Here is a 20,937-nt window from a genome sequence, read left to right as displayed (position 1 = left end):
ACTGCAAACAATATGCTGGAAGATCAGGGTTTGTGTTGTTTGTTCTACTGATTACTCGTGACAAACTGCACAGACCCTGATCTGCTGTTGCATTATGTGACAAAATCACTGAATCTATGTAGTTTGCAGTTGAATCTAACTGCAAAGTAAGTAAATGGCACATATCTAAAGATCAGTCAGAAACTAAAAAATATTGGTCAATAATCCATATATACAATCAAATATTATGTGAAGATGACACTAAAGAGTCTGAAAACTGACTTAAATGTAAAACTGAAAGGACAGATGGACATTCAGATATATCAGTGCACAAGGATGATGCAACACTTTCATGGTCAGACATAATACTACACAGCAAATAATTGCAAGGATAACATTTTTAAAACCCTACTCCAAATATCAGTTACACATTATCTGAGCCAAGTACTGATGGTTTATCTCCCATTTACCACTGTTGGTTGATTTTTCCGAGACTCTAATATTGTACAACGTAAATGTATAGCTATTAATACTTTATAATATAGATCTTTTTTCCCATTATCTTTTCTAAAATACTGGCCAATAGATTCTTACCAGCTAAACTAACACATCCAGTTGGTACAGAGTTATTTCAGACATCATCCCTTGAGCAAAAGGTACCTTTGTAGAGTAATGTTTATTTGTGCATATGCCAATAAAACTTTACTGTTTAAAAGCATTTACTTTGATAATAAAAAAAGTCATTAGATTATCAAACTAAATGGTTTAACCATGTTTAACTTCACCTACTTCAAGCTGTATGGAGGTAATTAAGAATCTTATAAGAGTGGTTGATGAAGCATTGATTTTATGTGACATGCACCTATGTAATAAAGAATACTCCGAACTTTTGGTTTCATGTATCTATGCTACATGCCATAAAAGATTAGGAATTTTCTTTTGAAAATAATTATAATCAAATTTTACTATACTAAATGATGTATGTGTATGAAAACATTTCAGTTGAATATCATGCAAGGGAACAGGAATGAGACAAACATGCAAGCCTTCAAAAAATGTCATTCCTCCATTTGTATATCAAATTAAGAGCCATACATACAAGTGCATCAAAAATGAAATGAGTAAAAATAAAAATAAAAGATCACAAAAGCATTCTACTGTTAATACATCAAATTAAAAGCATCCACATTAAACTTAAAGGCTTGAAAAGTTAAGGTCTAATATTTTATTCGAGTATTTAGTTGTTTCAGTTTTCAAAGCTCACAAGTGATACATGTGGGGGGGGGGGGTCTGAACATGTCATTTCACTGATACAGAGCCGGCAAGTCAAAGAGACTCAACTTATCAAGTATTTACTAATTTCTAAACCCCTAGATTTATAGAACTAAATAATGCAATAAAAAGTAACTTATCATTGTGAATAGGAAGAAAAAAATAAATATACAAGATCAGGAAAAGTGCTTATGGAGAACACCCCACAAGGTATGAGGAGTAAACACATTTCAAAAGCAGAGGGCTAACTCAAAAATTACTAGTCTGACAAAGCTAAATCTTCCATGGGACACTCATCATTGTCTTATAATGGACATCATGCTACAAATGCATGCCAAGTTTCATGAAGATATCTCAAATGGTTCTATGGATATTAACCAGAGCAGAATGTGATAGAAAAAATATGTAATAATTATGGGAATAACATAAAATGCTGATCTGAGATTACATTTTTTACAAGGCAAAAATCTAGTCATGATAAAAAAAGCATATAAAATTCCACAACTATATCTTTCACGGTTCAGGAGATATAAACAAAGTATGATGAATGGAAAAGGGGACAACTACTCAAAACTTCACATGCAGTGGTATAATACTATTAATTTAACCGTACTAGAAACTGTATAATATTCATCCTAAATTCACTACTTTGAGTGTTATTTTCTCATTTGCCCAAGGACAAAAAATGATTGCAGATTTGGGTTGACCTGGGCCCATCTGAAAAAGAAGTCAAGCAAATCAATGCTGTGGGACCAAGTTTACATAATAAAAACAATCACAGTATCTACCCTTAATACCAAAAAGGGGATAACTTGAAAGTGAATCATAACATGCTGATATGTCTGCCAATTTGAGGGTGATTCATCAAAAGCAACAGGACTGATTGCACACCAAAAATATCATACAGAATATTTACCTCCAGCACCATGAAGGGGCATAACTGTGGAAAAAACATGCCAGAATATAACATGCTGGCCTCAAGTTGTAGTGCAATTCCTCGAAAGCTGGCAAACTAGTTGCACACATAAGATTCTGCATAATTGGTATATATACCTTTAACACCAACAAAGTGGCATAACTCTGCTAAAACATCAGAGCAAGATGACAGAAATGATATGCACAAGATGACCCCATCTCAACAGAATCTGCCAATTTCAAGGCAGCCCATGGAAAGAGATGGAAATAGTTGCAAAGACAATAATTGCTTGTCATTCATATCAACTGGAAATATGGACAAGCCTAACATTATATGACTCTTTCACATTCATAGTAAGTGCCTAAAAAGCCAAGATGGTCAGGGCGTGCATTTTTAACCCACAATAAAAAAAGCATTGCTGAAAACCAAAAAATGCCTGCCAACTGCAAAGTTTCTCACTTCCTCATAACATAAGCTCAAAAGGAAAGCATTACTTGTGCTGAACAATCAATTCACCAATATGAAAGAAAAAATAAGTGCACCCATCAAATAGGCAACAAAAACATGTACATATGGAATGTGCAGCCAAAATAGTGGAGACCTACATACGCCATAATGGGATGGAAGTACAGACGGAAGCACCAATTTTTCCCTCACTTTCTTTAAGCGAAGCACAAAACAGCTACACAAAAGAGCATCAATCTAAATTCACTGTATTCAATCTAACAATTACACAAGACAAAAAAGAAGAAAGTGACAGCCAGTTCATGGGGAGCACTAAAACACTGTTTGTCTTCTGTTCAAATTTTACTGTGATTTTAAATGAATTTTGTGACATTCCGATAATACTTGTATGACAGCCAAAGAACTAGTTTGGATCTGACATCACACATATCGATGTTGTATACATACCAGTACCTAGACACTATCTGATTTGACCTTGACATTAGGACACCAAAATGAATAGGTGTATTTCTTGTCTCAATCATGCACAAATCTGAATCAAAATATACAATAAAGAACTGTCATATTGTGCAGAATAGATTGCTATTATTAGTCAGTGACCTTGACCTTTGATTAATGTGTGCAAATATTTTTCCTTCATGCAGTCCCTTAGGTCTTGACCTCTGACCTGTTGAGCCCTAGCAAACTGGCTTCTTCCCTGCCCATAATGCAAGCTACCTGTACAGAAAATGAAACAGCCAGCAGATGGATGGTTTGATTAGGTACATATCAGCCACATCATGCTGGGAAAAAGATTGGGGAGGTTTTTGCATAAGTTTTAATGCCTATTTTTAAGCACATAATAGGCCTATATATGGCAGCCAGATTATTTGATGGAGGAAGTTATCTGCAAAGGCAAGCACTCGTATCATCTCCCTGGGGCACACCTGCCAGGTACCAACATCATCATAATGGTGGGCATATAACAGTAAGAGTTAAGAGATATCAAAACCTGACATACTATGGGTAAGAGTACATTATGAATTCTGAAATTTTCTGGCCAATCACTAAATATCTGACAATGCATCCTTGAACACCAATCCACATCCCACCCCAGCAGTGTGTCTCAATGAACTTAACCATAATCACTAAACACAAGATAATTCTCAAGTCTCACTCATTTTCTTGCTCAAATTGAGCGAACTCACGTGCATACAATAAAGATTATTTATTATGTTCTTTGATTTAACATTTTCTGTTAGATTTGACTTTAATTCATTTATTTATAACGTTCCTTCGTTAAACCGGTTTTGTGTTGTCTGCTTGAAACAAAATTAGCTCAATCATAACATTTTTATCACCTAACATGTCAAAACCAGATCAACCAGATTGGCAGTCATTTAAACAAGAGGGATAAAGGTGCCGGACAAGAAAAGCATGATGATCACACCTCATTCATAATCTGTACTTTAGAATCACAGGTTGCTGGATAAATTGCAATTATAGCATTTAAAGAACGGTTTCTATTTTGTATTTTTACAACCAAATAATTTAGAAATATCCTTTGCTATTGTTCTATAACTGTGCATTGACTAACAGAGTACAGATTGAAGTAAACATCTCATTCTTTCTGAATTTGGACCATCATGAAAATCATGCCTGTCAGAAAAAGAGAATTAATGTTGCCACTAGATACTGATGAAATTCCTTATAAAAACATTAAAGATGTTATTAACTGCAAATAATGAGAAAATATTTATGTATTTTGTGTAGATGTACAAGAGACTAGTTTTCCATTACAAATTTGCTGTTGCTTGAGTTGTAGCATTATCCTTCCTTTTTTCAACTTAAAATTATTTTTCTGACATAAACATTCCAAAGAGAACCTTCTAATACAAGGTTAATTTTAAACTTGTAATTTAAAAATTAAAAAAATGTTCTCTGCAAATTTGATAAATCTGATCATGAACTAGCTCCCAGAATAGTATTTTGTGGGTGATAATAAAGAGTGGATTAGTAATGTTGCTTCTATTTTTGCCTTTCATTTTAATTAGTGCCTTGACTACATAAATGTCCCACAGATAATACTTAGTCTTGTAAGTTAAAGAAAATTAATTTTCTTGAAGGAACAAATATAACCAGGCTTCTTTCCCCAGGCACCATGTATGTTGTAGTGAATCATTGCATAATTATTATTTTTGTATAAATGACAGTACTCTTTCTTAATATGGTAAGCAGTCCTTCAATATTGTAACCTCCCACACTGAACATCTCACTTCCAAAGCCAAATCTCATATTCAGTCACCTTCTCTTTTTCCCAATTCCACTTCCATTTCAAAGTGAAATGTGAACCAATTTAAATCAAAATTTTATCTCAGATCCTGCTACTTTTCCATAAAGTTCTTATCTATCTTTGTCAAAATATTTTGACGGAAAATATATCAAAAACCTAGTGCAAAGATACAACCAAACCAGTTTTGTAAGACAAACATAAAAAGTGCATCCCCATGATGTTAGGACTCTAATTTAGCCTTTACTTACACATAGCAGGCCAAAGACCTTTACTATGACATTATACTAGTATCACTGGGTTTGAGGGTGGTGGTATGCCTGAACTTGTGGCGCACCCTGTGTGCTGTGAACTGCTGCCAAGAAAGAGAAAACAGCATGCATTTAGTCTGGAAATTTTCGATACTGCAAACCAAAGGAGACACGGTTAAAAATAAAAAGAAAAGAAAAAAAACACAGTAAAGCAAGTCTTTAAGCTCTGCAGCAGCCTAACAAACTTTAGCATTTGTCACTATATATGTACATCTTGCAATTCTGTTAAAGAAGCTTATTTTCACAAAGCTATTTTCAGATATTGCCATTTAATACAATACAGTGTAGCATGTATAATGACATACATGCATCTTGCAATTTTTTTAAAGGAACTTGTACATTATTAGACCACATGAAAAGAACATTTGTAGGCTTTGCCACTTAATACTCAACAGAAAATGGCATAAATAATTATGCACATACTGCAATTTAGTTTTTAAAAAAGAACCTCATACTGGGCAAGCCTTACTAATAACTCACGTTTTTATATAGTAAATTTTATAATTTTGTTGAACTTGCACCACACTTTCAAACTAGCACACCAAAACAGTCTTAGCATCATTAGTTAGCTTTAAATTGTCAAGAAAATGGGAGACAAGACAGACCCTGCAAACTTTTGATCAGAATAGTAAGTAAAACACCTATAATTTTGAGCTTAATCTAAAATACTTCAACAATTAACATAATCTGTGGACAGATATAGGGATAGACAGATAGATGGAGGGATACCCACCCACACAAAAACACACACACCAACATGATCACGGTCTATCTCTTAGGAAAGTGGGTTTGTCAAACTACATTGTGTATAAAGCACACACACCTGCACAGTGTACACCGCTGATCTGCCAACACAGTGCTCGGGCAAGCATGGTCCATATTTATGATTTTAAGAAAACACCAGAGACTAATATGCTCTCAATAATGGAACAGTTAACATCTGGGCCAATGATATCTGCAGTTTTGTAATTATACCAGATGCTTGAGTTGATGATGAAGGTATACCTTCCTAGAGCAGATATCAATGTGAAAAAGTTATAAAAACTTTCAAAAATCAGAAACAATTCCCAAAACATTTTAAGGTCTGATAATGCTTCATGCCATTAGAATTCTTTTGGGAAATAAAAGCATGCACATGGCATTTTTGGGTCAACCAAAGTGATGGACTAATTTTTCTGCAACCAAAAACTCCCACTCACATGCATTGCAAACAAAAAAAAACACCGGAAACGATTCTTCTTCATACTTCTTAATTTATTTTATTTTACTTTAAAAACACTTTCCCTTTTTTAAAACCCACTTACATCTGCCCTAATAGTAAAATCCACTGCAAAAGTTAGTTAGGGGTCAAAGGTTAATATTGTTTATAAATAATGAAACAATTAAGAAAAGAGGAAAAATTATTTTTCTTTTAAACTTCCTTAGATCACATGTAACAACCAACTCTCTCACTGACAGTATGTTCACACAAAGTGATGCAAAACTGGTCTTCATCCGAGCTACACAAAGAAAGATACCAATATGTAGATAAGTAAGAGGTAACCAACCATTCTACTTGATTAGTCTGATCACCTGAGTGCTTGAAGTGACTATAAAAACATATTTAAGACAAAAATGATCTATACTGTAAATGTACTTCAACTGAACTGAGTTCGACAACCTCTGAAAATTCCAGTACGAACTGAATAAACTCAACTCTTGATCACTTCTATTATGACTCCATTACATAATTGTTCACAATCAAATGGTGACTAAAACTTCCCCTTTTCCCACAACTTTGGTCAGGATTTACATACTTAAAGGGGTCTATTATTTCTCCTGACTGTCTCAATTTCCCGGTAGCATGGAAATGATAAGCTCCACATACAACAGATATTTTTTATGGTGCTGGACTAAACAATACTCTCATTTTGTGTCAAATGATCTTTGACCTGCATACAGGAATTTAAAACTCCCAAAAAAGACTCATAATAGTATCTTATTCTAGACCTTTGACATTTTTCAAGGCATATATAACTTGTCTTTTATGCCTAACCGGTTTAATTCAAATGAGATGGTCCAGTAGTTTTTTCTAAAATCTTTCATACATTTTAACTGCAAATTAGTGGCACTTTCAAAAAAATCCAAGACAAGATTAATATGCACTCTAGAAAGACCTCAGTTGTGAGCCAGAAAATACGTTTCTGTATTTTTAACCGATTATTAGTGATGTGTAATGAAATGTTATGCCACCATTGATATGGATAAAAAGCATTTGAAAATTTTAAAAGTGTGGTCTGATGCAGTGAAGGCAAGATTATGTTCCATTAAAAAGTTGTTAAAGTACATATTCTCCAGTTTAGTTTCAGAAACTGCAGTTCCAAACCTCATGTGTGTCAATGACCTTTTGCTACATTTTTCAACCATTGAAATCTTTACAGGCATGATTTATTCACATGACAGCAGTAAGGATATCTTTGGCTGTGAGTAATACTTTCACGTAACAATGTAACCAATAAAGTAATAATCACCTTTACTGCTTTATTCCAAGCATAACCAGGTACCAAAAGACATGTGGTTGATCATATTAGGTGACTGTCCCAGCACCATTACATTTTCCTGTATGATGCTTCCAGACTATGCAAATACTTGATCATGCATGTGCTTTGTATGATCATGCATGGATTAAAGCATCCAAGGTACACCCTTTCAAGTTAGCTTCGTACCCTGATCAAATCAACTGAGTCTAAACCCCGCCTCCAAAACATTACCAAACTTGGACAAGCCAATCTCCAGATTATGAGTTGTTTCATTACACCATAACATAAAATCATATGGTCTGTAGGCCTGATGCACATTCATGCATGGGTAATTTTGCTGCATCGTTTGTCTGAATTATTACTTCTTATCTAGAATACAGGTAACAAAACATAAGCTTGAATCATCTGACAAACATATTAACATTCCATGGTTTCTCTTTTTACTAACCAGCAAAATAACAGAAGAAAGAACTGGGAGAATGTCTCAATTAAAACATGAATCAGCTAATAGTATAATCTAGTGATATTCTGTTCTTACAAATGTACGACAAAGCAACCAAGAAATTAAAAGTTTTCTATGATGTGCCTAATCAACAATACTTTGAATCATGAGGTTCTATTTTCACCAATCAAACAAAAGCACAAACAAGAATAGAGAGATTCTGTTTTAACTAATTAGCAAATAGCACAACCAAGACCCTGTATTAATAAAATTAATAAAAGTATGATCCCACTGTTATGAATAATTAACCAAAAGAGCTACGGAAAAAAAAAACACTGACCAGCCAGCAATCACTGTAAGAATGAATTTTCACCTTTCAAGAAAAACTGAAGAAACATGAAATTCTGTTCAAACAAAATACAACCCAAAAATTTACATTTATATTCCAACCAATCAGTAGTTTGCACAAACATGAATCTTCTGTTTTAATCAATTACAGAGCAGCCCTGAAATTATTAGAGTTTCTCAATGCTGTAAATAATTAGAAATCACTGTGTCCATGATAGGTCGCCAAGTTTCTCTGTTCATCAATCACTTACCTGGAGGAACAAAATGATGAAGTTGATGTGCAGGTGGGTGACCCTGGGCATGGTTCTGTGTATGCATGGCCTGATGAACACTTGCTGTCTGAATCATCTGTGGCTGACTGTGTACTGGACCCGGTCCTATGGAAAGAGAACAGAAAAACATAGATGGGTAAACCTTATAATTAACATACTAATTCAAACACATACTAATGCCAATACCTATGATTGATTGATTGATTGATTGATTTTATTTTTAACGGCGCATCAGCACTGTAAGGCTACTTAGCGCCAAACAAAATGTTATATGTATAATCTTTTAAATATTATGATAAGTCTCATATCGACCAGCGATATTAAAACAAAAATAGTTGAAATTAAAACTGTAAGATGGTAACGGTGAAAAATAAAGCTTCCCGATCAACGGGGGATGTAAATGTTGTATGTTAATGAAAAATGATGAAAAGGTATTAAAAAGGGATGGTAAAATACCTATGAACTGCTAAATAATATCACATGATTTGCAGAAGCACTGGCAGCTTCTTTTCTGATGTCCATCATCTATCCTGCTGCTGTCATATATACAACTTTAGATCATAATAACTTTATGATTTTTCAAACATTTTTTAATGAAACGTGTCAACATACTACGATTTTATGTTTTATGATAATGAGTTGGACATGATTATGTCAATATGACTTCAGAAGGATTAGCAATAACATGATTTTCAAGATGGCTATGTTAACTGTCAGTTTGGAACTATTTTCATCTATAATCAACGAATTATCACAAAAGGTACTTTGGTGAAAACCTCGTGTTGATATGAGCAGATTCTGGTAAAGCAGTGCTATGAAATTTCAAGATGGTCACTAGTCTTCTGGTTAGAATCCAATGTTTAGATACTGACTTTTTTTAATTTATATTTATTATTGTGTGCAACAAATTTTGTTATCACAATATTATAAAAAATGGTTACTAAAATGTGTAGCATGTAAATTCAGAACCCCTAATTTCAAAAGGACTAATCAAATGCTTTGTTGACTGAACAAAATGTGACATTTATTCGTGATGTTCATGTTGGTGGAAAGGCGAGATAATTACTAAGCTTACCAGTCATGTGGTGTCCCTGGAACTGGGTTGCTTGCTGCATGTGATGATGCTGCAATTGTCCATGGGGAGGCTGGGGCATCATTATTAACTGGTGGTGAGCCATATGTGGTGAGGGACCATGGGGTAAACTGTATGTCTGCGTTACAGATAGGTGTGGTCCCCCCTGTAATAATTGACCACCCGGGGCGAAGTGGTACTGCATGTGTTGCACACTCTGAGGTGAAGCTGGGTTATGTGGACTTGGCTGTAATGGTGGGTGGGGGTGCAAGCCTCCTTGTGGGTAGCCACCTACAGGTTGTGGTGTTCCAGAACTTGGTGGATGGACTTGTGGAGGCTGCTGTTGAGTTGGTCCAGCACTGTGGACTGGACTTGCTGCAGGGTGATGGCCACCAGTCTGTGGGTTCATCTGACCACCATGCTGACCCTGATGTGGTCCTACTCCTGGATGATGCGTCATGAGTCCTCCTGTGTGATTTAGATGTGCTGGATGATTTAAATGAGCTGGTACAGCCCCTGGTCCATGCTGACTTGGCACTGTGGCACAAAGGAATGTAAATTATCAAACAATGGTACGACAGAATACTGCCAAGTCTGAAAAACTATACTATATAGGATGTGCAAAAAACATTAACACAAAAATGTCAACACAAACTTGACATGTTGTAGGAATCAACTCATATTTAAAGATCAATGATATGTTTATTATCAACTATAAATTTTAACTGGTTTAATACATTTTCTGTACTTTTTTAGGTAAAGCAATTTTCACATAAACTGTCAAGCTGCTTGTATCACTTACAATGCATTTGGGAAAAGTAGATAATATTTTCAAGACAGCCATCATGGTGATCATGCTGAGAGATAGTTTGCTTATTTTTCATTTATGCCAGTACTGAAAATAAGGGTCTTTATATATCTGTTGCAAAGATTTTTTAAAGTTATTTTGCATCTAATAATTGTTCAGCTCTAACAATAAGATCTACAATCAGTAAAATGTAATCTTAATGTAATGTTACACATTAAAGGCTGAAGTGATCTCCCAGATTTGCTGTACAGGGTTTATCACACATCTAAAAATATTTTCATGATCCAGTTTATGTGAACAATATTTGGTCATGACATAAGAACAGTAACTTACTGAAGACATGGCCAGTCCCTGCTGGGGGCTGGGAGGATGGGTCCATATTCCCCTGCTGGTGAGATGCAGGTACCATAGGTGCATACCGTGGTACATGCCCTGATGGGTTTGTCGCAGGCATTGACATTACCTGAAAAAAAAGTTATCCTGAATGATCAAAGAGAGGTATTTTATTCTTCTTCAATGGTTATGGTATTTTGCAGTACAGCAAGAAGAGTATAAGTGTGCCAATAACAGCTGTCTTGATAACTTGCAAACAACGGTGTCCAAAAATATAGGCTGCACTAAGCGAGGGCACAAGTTATCAAAGAACCTCCATAACAATATGAAATGATGCCATCCTCGCGAGACATCAAGAAAACTGGGGGGGGGGGATCGTCTCTTAAATGTCTGAATACTTGTTTTAAAATTGCATTGGGAAAAATTATCAATAAAGTACTTTTTTTACAAAAATATAACCGTAATTTATGCTGAGAGATGCCAAAGATTATAATGTATAATTCATTAAAACTTGTTTGATTTCAACTAGATTTGATATTCTACTGATCAGTTCTAGTATATTTCACAAACCCATGAAAATGAATGCCCATAAATTGCCCATAAATATAAATTCAAACTATATCGTGTGGTTCTTTGTTCTTGCCTTTCTCCAGATACAAATAACACCCCATATGAAGATATGGTCTGTTATGAAGATATGAAGTTAACTGTCAAGGACCACAACTCTATTCAAAATGGATCTGAAGAGACAAAAAAGGTTCATCTAGGTCTAAAAGACAATGTATATTGCAAATTAAGTTGATTAGCTCTATTGTTATGAGGGTTACATGCATTTGCTTAAGTATAATGAAGAACAACAAGCAGACAACTCATCTCACCTACCAAATGGCATCAAATTGTCTGCAATGACTGTTGAGCTATCATGGTTTCAAGATATGTGAGGACAGACCAATAGAAAAGGCAACAAATGTATGGCTCCTGCATCTCAGTGTAGAGCCCTAATGAAAAGAAATAGAATTTTCTTACATATTGGACTACGTATTACAAAGAATTCTTACCTGCCCCATCTGATAGCCTGTAGGCTGTGGTCCAGGAATCCCTTGTTGAAAGTAGACAATGTTGTGATGTGGGGTTTGTGCAAGTAAGGGCTGACCAGTTGCTGCCTGGGCTGCTGCAGCAGTCAGATCTGCTCGTGGTGGCTGAACCGATACCACTGCTGGAAACAGAAAGGTCCCAAACAAATTTAAATCCTATCAATATGACAAAACTGTATTCTTTTGTGTTTATAAGATGATTAGGCAAGTTTTATCTGGTTAGACATGAAATTTATGCTCAAACATCAGAACGGCATGTGCAGCTCGAGCACAGGATTTTGATATCTATAAAAATCATTTGTTTGCTGGTATTTGCTTCATGTTTTTAGTAGTTCTGCATTTGTTAGTCAATTAAAATAAACCAAAATTCTACATGAGGCCCAAGTGGACTTGAGATCATTTACCTGACATCTGCCTAACAGCCAAGTGCAAGAGAAGATGGCAAAAATCTAGGTCACTAGGATGCTTTCTATGTGAATTTTCTTTCAATCCTTTTGACTGCATGTGATGAAAACGAAAGCTTACACTTATTTTTGTATTTGGTATCCTGTACTTAATGGCAAATCACCAATGAAGGGCTTCGATGTCTGTATGCTTTCAGACAAAATTTTGCAAAATCTGTAAAAAATTTAACAACTGAATCCTCTCTAGGTCAAGAAAATCCTGTTGAAGGAACCTTTATTCAGCATCATCATGTTGCAAAATGAATGCATAAGAATTTTACCAAATTAGTTATTGCAAATACTGTCTAAAAACATAATGGAATTCTTTTCGAAATACAGTGGCATGGAACTTGAACTAAGCAATGGCTCAGTGATTATCGTGCCAGACTAACAACCAAAAGGATGTTGGTTTGAATCCAACCATCAGATCAGCCTTGGTCTGCATGTTCTAAGGCAAGGCACTCTACTCTTAACAGGAAATAAGCTACACATGCTGCTATGCTACTATTTTCCCATGTGACTAGTAATTATTTGTACTCTGTATCTATCAGTCAGATGAATAAAGCATAATGCACATACTGGAAATGGAACCTGCATATTGTTTTCACACAATTGCAGCATGGATTTTCTGCAATAAAATAAACAGAAACTCCACTAAAGTTGGCAATGCTAGTTCTGCATTTGAAACATATTCTTTAAATAAATAAAAAAATATATTGTTCTGATCTTCAGTGTGTGACATGATTACAACCACTTAAAAGAAAGCAAACTGTCACAAACAATACTGACAACAATAACCAGCATTTATCAACCTATTCTGTTTAAAAGAGACAATTTGCCACATTTGCTTACAGAAGAAACAATCAAGATACTTACCTCTCTTTGGTTGAGGCCTGAAGCCTTGTTGTTGACTAGGGGCCTGCTGTGGGATAGCTGGCATTATATTGGGGGGTACCATAAATGGCTGTCCTGGACTAGGATATACTGGTTGTGCCTGAACTTGCATGGGTATTGGTTGTATAATAGGACTCTGAGTCTGAGGGCGGGGAGGGGTTGGAATCTGGGCAGGCTGTTTCTGAAATAATAAATTGCTTGTGGTAAAATATGGTATTATAAACAGTCCATTTGTAAAACATGGAAATATAAACAATCCATTTTGATCAACATGATGGGGAAAATTGTAATGAAAGCAATCTGCTTTTTAAATCGAAGTACAAATAATGTACATTAGCTGTTGATTTACAGAATATGACATTATAACCATGCAACAAATAGTCAAACTTGTTTGAAATTTTAGAAATCATATAAGGCAAACTTAGGAAATTTGACCAAGCTAAGAAGGCAATGATGTTCTACTTGCTGTAAAATTAAAAACAACCTACCTAATCAAGCATAACAGAATGTCAGTGTTGGAAAGAAATTCAATAATAATTTTTTAAATTTTTGTACATATTGTTTCTTAGTGTAAGCAAAACAAATTCTGCTACATGCATGAACCACCTGGGCATATTCCTCAGCAAGGTCAACAGCAGGATACCGTAACCTACTTTTTGTGAGTGTGAATAGTGATTTAAAAAATTGTGATGAAGTTTCATAATAGGGACTATCCAACAAAAGTGCTGGAGAGTTTAAATTACAGTGGAGTATAAAAAAGTATGGGATGCAGCTATATTACTCAGAGTGAATGTACCCAAGAGGTTTCTTCACTGTATATATAACAGTTGCAGAGAAATGGAACCAGTCTGAAAAGTATAGGTCACTGCATCTTACATGTGTCTGTGGTTAGTAGTACCATCTAATATGAATATACACATGATAGGTCAGTGCATCTTACATGTGTCTGTGGTTAGTAGTACCATCTAATATGAATATACACATGATTTGTATGACTACATACAACAGCATCCGAGAAACTGAGCTAAGTGAAGGAACATCTAAATGCAACAATATAATGAACGTTCTTTGCCCCCACAGTGATAACAATCATCTACAAAAGTACTAGTAGGAAATTGCTGACCTTAGAGATTACAGACTAATCAGTCTCAATGACCTTACAATTTGGATAAAGTATGCAGTCTTAAACTACATTCATGTACAGAAAACATTATGTCATAAAGAAGTAATACCAATGTCTCAACTACACTTTGCAGGCAAGATAAAAATTAATCCTGTGTAAAGAAAATAAAGCTCACTCACCGACTGGTAGGTTTTGGGTTGGTAAATGAAATCTTTTGCCATAGGATTTAAGTTGGAGCTCTTCAATATTCTGAAAAAATGTGAGAAAAATTTAACAGCTAACATTACTGAATTTTGTCTGGCTAGGTGTGTTACCTATGTACATTTCCTTAAGAGATAACTTCTTTAATCAAGCTGATCAATTTAACTAGCTGAACCAATAACAAGCTACAAGTTTCATGCCATATATATAACAAGGGTAAACTAATTAACAAGTTTATTCATTACATGAACCACAAACCATTATTAATTCTGTTATTTTACATTGGCAAAGAACAAATTCAATTATAACCCACATGAAATACCAATCTGGATGCAACACTGCTTTACTGATTGATCCCACATCTTACAGTAAACTGTGCAATCCCAAGATCAAGGAAACTAAATATAAAACTTAACAGTCAATGGATGGATAGACAAGGTTAAGGCAAACACACTACCACTTGCAAAAAAGATCATAAAAGTGTGTTTATGAAAGAAATGGTAACAACAATAATGAACAATGGTCAGCTGTTGGAAAAACAGACTTTATTATAATTTGTTTCAAAATTTCAAGTTAATTGGTTTTCTAATATATATATATATACTACTTATTTTCATGACTCACAATTTAGATTAAAATGTGTGTGAGTGTGTCATAAAGATTTTTAAAATAATTTCAGGCATACTGTTAAAAGTTTTAGTGTGGCATTTTATAGTGTAAGTTAGTTTGGTATATTTATAGCCATAACATAACAGATCTTGATTGTGGTTTTTCAAATAGTATTTCTATTCTGGTAGCAGGTGAGAACAAAAATTGGTTATATAAATATTACTAACAAAACCATGAAACCAGCTGAGCAAACAACTTGAAAATACAAGCAGAAAGAGTGATTTTTTTTAACCCTATTGTCCTAAAAGAAATACAGAATTGAAATAATATATTACATAATAAAAAGATGTAATATTTGGCTAATATGTATAATATATTTAAACCATTTGGTTTAATCACTGTAAGTCAATAAATCAATTAACTGGCTAACAAAACTAATTAATAATGCCAATATGACATCCACCTCTTCATTCTTTTTAAAGGAAAGATCCTAATATATGCATTCCATCAAAAGATGCTTACTCATCATATTTCTTTGATGCATTTTCAACTTCAGATTTTTCATTCTCTTTTTCCTTAAGGTCAGAAACAGGGGATGTATTCTCCATCTTTTTCTCCTCCCCTCCAGTACCCTCTGAATGTTCCTCCTCTTCAACTTTCCTTCCCATCTCCTTCTCAGCTTTTTCTCTATCCTCCCCTAGCTGTACACAACAAAAATAAAAATAAAACTACATTTTGTGTTCATAAAATGATTATATGTCCCTACCGCAGATCAAAATAGTGCCATTCCCAAATTTTAAAATTTAAATAAATTGCAATAATTGCATATAAATCTAAGAAATGAGCATACCAAGTTATTTCACTGTCAACTTCATGTGGTTTTTGCTTAACTGTACAAAGAATGAATAAATACAAAGTTCACAAATATGTAATAACTGTGAAAAAGAATGTCCTTGTGCCAACAATATAGTCTATTCAAGGATTCAAGATTACAATGCTAATTTCTTAGTCAAAATTATACTGATGGTTTGGAGGGCTCTGACAATATGACTTTAAAAGGATTAAAGGGGTGAACATAAATTATGAGATATTGATAATCGTGTTCCACTCTATGATCATAAACAAATACCAATATCTACTTCAAATTATATTAATCTCAAAAAGTTTCAATCCTTTCTCAGTTTTTCTCTTGAAAGATATATTAAAATTGTTTAAAAACAATTTGATAAAATATGTAAGCAATTACCTTTTGTATTTATTATCTACTGAAATTATGGTTCAAGTACTACACAAAAGATGTCAATTTCAAGAAGTTAGACACTCGTCTAATAATTTCTCATGGGATCAGATTTGAGTTTTGTCCCTTTATATAGCCTTTACTTTTTTCAAATAGATCTAAATACTGGAAAGTGCCAATTCGTTGCAACACTATTCTTAGTCAAGAGCAGATGGCATACCAAAGGCTTATTGGCAGAATCCCATATATAAAAAACAACAAAAATGCACAACATTCACATATATTCTGAAGCCCTACTTATCTTTAATCTCTTATCAGAAAATTCCTCTTTTATTTCAAATGAAAGAGAAAATTTACCCATAAATTTGCAGTTCTTCACAGACCTTGTTAACATCTGCCAGATTTTGAGTGAAAGCTTGAGACTAGTTGAACATACAAGTATCATACAGTGTACCAAAAAGGGACATAGCTACAAACAGGAAAGTCCGATAAAAGAAGCACAAGTACATGTTGACCACAAGTCAGCAATCTGCAAAGTTGAAAGACCAACCTTGTAAAGATACCATCGTTTGATGGATATACATACAAATGTATACACATTTTTATGTATGCATGTAAACTACATTAAATACATATGCTATATTCACAGCAGGGGCATAAAACTGCATGCTTATACACAAAAAAAAATAATGCAAATGTTAGGCCACAACTCAACGGTCTTCCAAAATCAAAGGCAAACTTGACCACCTTGGTTTATTCTGGTGCAAAGATCATTATTTTAAATTGCTAGGCACAATAAAGAACACACATAATACAATTTTAGAATCAGTCTTGGAATAAAATGCAAATTTAAGATGTTTCCTTCATAAACAATAGCTGCGTTTGTAAATTATAAATGACTTAAGTTCTTGCATAGTTTTCCTCATAAAAGGGTTGTATGAAATGTTTTGATACAAGTTACTTTACCACATGGATGAAGATGCAGACTGACTATACACCCTGCAACTTTTATCATGATTAGACAAGGTTAATGCCTTACAACAGGTTTCCAAATGTTCCCAGAGGAATTACCTACAATAGCACCATGAATGGTACATTAGTGACTATCCCAATGCTTGATGTTATTTGAAAAATTCCCCATTTGTGAATGTAATTGACTTTCTGGCAAAAGATCAAACCTTGCTACTGAGCCTGTTCACGAATCACGCAGCCGAACCAAAACATCACGATTTTTTGTAAATAAAACGAGCGAAAAATTTCACGTGAGATAAATCCGTGTGCGAGTATTTTCTGTAAAGTCTTTTTCGGTAATTTGTAGCTTATCAGTTTCTGCCATACAGGTGTTTGGTCCTGGCAAAACTTCCTATTGACATCAAGTCCTGGAAATTTCAATTGCATATCATTTTCCAGATAATTTTTTCTTACAGACAACTTTGAAAGAATAGATCCACCACAATTACATTCCATACCTCATTAAATAGAGGCATTCACTTTGCCAAGAAGACAAGTGAAACTGAGCATACCACCACAAATACTACATTAAATAACTCATTTACGTGGAGGCATTGAACCTGTCAGGTTTCACAACATGGCTTACAGAAAAGCATACCTTAAATTTATGACTAAATTCTTTAAGTTCTTTGATCTGTGCGTCTCTGCCTGAAAATGGAGAGAAAAAAATACATATGCATAGTAGCTAAGAAGCTACTCAGTAATAGCTTTTGAATTTCCATCAAAAGCATCAAATACTGAAATCAAATGTAATTATTGTATGGTATCCAACAATGTTTTATACTCTTCATAATATTCCTTATTTTTAACAAATGTCACAAGAAATCTGAAGCAAAACAGAACTATCCCTATGCCACAATCAGTTACCACATCCTTATAAATATATACTGCATGCTAAATGTTCTAGTCCCACAATAGATCAAATTCTGAAACCGTTGTGCACATCTACATATTATATTCAATTATATCACAAAGAATATTTTCTATCCTGTATGGCATAATGGCAACTTCCATGTGCATGACACATGTCCTGACAAGCAGTATAACAAAAAAGCATTAACATTAAAACAATCACCAAACAGGAATTACACAGACAATACTGATGTATTCACTTAGCTTTCCAACCAATAAACTTATCTTTCATTTAAGTCAAAGCGAATATTTGTTTTTACTTCCACCCTGACAAAATTACAGAATTGATAACAAATTCAATGCACTCCATGAACTGTACCTTTTGTAGGAGTTTTCCTAACCTCCGACTTGCTCTGCACAGGAGAGGTATTTGTGGATTCCACCTTGTTAAGTTCTGATCCTGAAGTCGAGGTTGCAGTGGATGTGGAGGTTTTGGGACTGTTAGGCTTTGTGGATTGCTCTTGAACTGGACTAGTTTTGTCGGCTGTGACTAACTCTTGCTTTCTTTCCTCTACTACAAAATAGGGCAGAGATGATGACGATAGTAACAACAATGAGCATGGTGGCTATTTTGATGGTAATGATGACAGTAATTATGAGATAACAGTGATACACAATGCCAGAATGTATAGATTTCTTTATTATCCAACTAAAGTTGTCAAGATCCCATTTCCCTTTAAGCCAAATTAAGCCTTATTTACAACTTTTTGTCTCCAAAATCAAAAGCTGTTCCCTACCTCAAATGGATGCCCCCACAAACTTTGGCCAAGGTACATGGTTCAGAACTAAAGTTCAAAAATCACCTTTTTTCATGTCAGTGACCTTACCATTGGCTTCTTGAGCACTACAACCTAAAATGGTTTCTATCTTACCCATCATTGGTCAAAGTATTCAAAGTATATGTATAAGACTTAAATTTTTGTGCAGAAACCATTTTTCTTTCAGTCATAGTGACCATGACTCAAAACAAATATGCATATTCCCATCCCTAACAAAATTGTTTGGTCCTGGACTGTGATGCAAATTACTGTTATCTCCCTTCACTTTGTGGCCCTTACCTTTGAACTTTTAAACCTAAAATAAATCCCCACCCCCCCAAACACACCACAAGTGCAAGTCATCCCTAAAGTTTGCTTCAGGTATGTGAACATTATTGTTCTGAAACCACTTCTTCACTTCAGGCACAATGGCCACTACCTCAGGACACACAAATCAACAATCACACCCATAAAGCAAGTTATCGAGGAGTGTAGATACAAAACTGATAATGGATGGATGGAGATGTTGACAGATGGAAGATGGACACAGGGCTAAACCTGTATATTACTTGGCCTTTGGCCAGCAAAGCTAAAAGAATAATAAAATACTAAATCCTTCTGCATGAAAGTTATTATCTTTTTGGCCCAACTTATGCCACATTATGAAGCCATAAGCTCCAAGTCACACTAATCTGCAAAATTTACATTGTTCATCTTATGTGCTAATTCCTCACCTCCATTAACTTTTGCTTCCAAGTGAAGTGGTGTTTGACCTGATGGTGAGGACATTTGTATTGGTGGCCTATGTTGAGACTGTTGTTGCTGACCTTGCTGCGGCTTCTGCTGCTGCTGTCTTTGTTGCTGTGGATGATGGTGCTGGTGCTGCTGGGGTGCAAACGATTGATTTGTTGGTGAATTTCTAGGGTAATATCCACGTTGATGCCTGTTAGGACCAGTTTGATTTCTGCGTGCTGGTGGTACATATCTAGAATGAGGAAGCAATATATAATGTACCACAATCATTATTTTTTCTGTCAAAGTTAACTAAGTAATTCGAAAGATCCACCCTCAGTTGATCATTTGTTCTTCCCAGTGACACTTGAAATAAATCAAATATTTTAAACTCTACAAGTAAATTAGTTTTCTCAGTTATGCAGCCAATATATCTGAGAACCAGACAACTAGAGAAACTTACTTTCCCCCTCCTCCTCCTGTTCCACTTTGTGATGATGGACTACTGTTATTCTCTCGAACAACAGCACTGTATATCATTTCTTCATCCCCTTCCCCATTCTCGAGTGATATACGTCTATTGTAGGACTCACTACTTTCTATTTCTTTTGCAATCCTTAATGCTTGTTCTTCTTTCCTCCTATATTCCTCAGTGTCCTTTTTCTCCAAAGGTGTTCTAATCCATATAAAAAGAAATCATAAGAGATAGTGTTAACTCTACTTCATGATGATTCAGTGTGACCCCACATTAGCATCCTCTGTTACGTAAATTCTAATACATGATCATGGCATGGCTCCCCAATTTTCAAGGATGGGGTGGGGTATATATATATAAATATTTTCTGAATACGAGAAATAATGCACATAAAGAGTTCATTACCAGTCTGGGGAAGATAACACTTTTGAATATACCACAA

At 34.7% G+C, this 20,937-nt stretch overlaps 1 protein-coding gene across 3 annotated transcripts in view; it reads right to left on the bottom strand.

Moving 5' to 3' along the window:
• Positions 1-20,937, bottom strand: part of LOC149775327 (uncharacterized) — a 44,775-nt gene that overhangs the window by 9,199 nt on the left and 14,639 nt on the right. The window contains exons 8-19 of one of the 3 annotated variants that reach the window (XM_089943673.1): positions 20,484-20,696; positions 20,023-20,273; positions 18,850-19,044; positions 18,217-18,266; positions 15,893-16,071; positions 14,740-14,809; positions 13,420-13,618; positions 12,065-12,222; positions 11,007-11,136; positions 9,869-10,402; positions 8,773-8,898; positions 5,153-5,256 (exon numbers count right to left, since the gene is read on the bottom strand). In XM_089943673.1, coding sequence (XP_089799799.1) covers positions 5,195-5,256; positions 8,773-8,898; positions 9,869-10,402; positions 11,007-11,136; positions 12,065-12,222; positions 13,420-13,618; positions 14,740-14,809; positions 15,893-16,071; positions 18,217-18,266; positions 18,850-19,044; positions 20,023-20,273; positions 20,484-20,696 — 2,167 coding nt within the window. In that variant the 3' untranslated portion in view covers positions 5,153-5,194. The remainder of the gene's footprint in view (positions 1-5,152; positions 5,257-8,772; positions 8,899-9,868; positions 10,403-11,006; positions 11,137-12,064; positions 12,223-13,419; positions 13,619-14,739; positions 14,810-15,892; positions 16,072-18,216; positions 18,267-18,849; positions 19,045-20,022; positions 20,274-20,483; positions 20,697-20,937) is intronic. The other 2 variants (XM_089943674.1, XM_089943672.1) reach the window with 2 other exon arrangements.

Source organism: Sinohyriopsis cumingii, chromosome 19 (genome assembly GCF_028554795.1).
Source record: "Sinohyriopsis cumingii isolate HCF-2022 chromosome 19, ASM2855479v2, whole genome shotgun sequence".
Taxonomy (NCBI): Eukaryota; Metazoa; Mollusca; class Bivalvia; order Unionida; family Unionidae; genus Sinohyriopsis; species Sinohyriopsis cumingii.
Note: the sequence above shows the minus strand (reverse complement) of the source record. Positions and strands in the feature narration are given on the sequence as shown.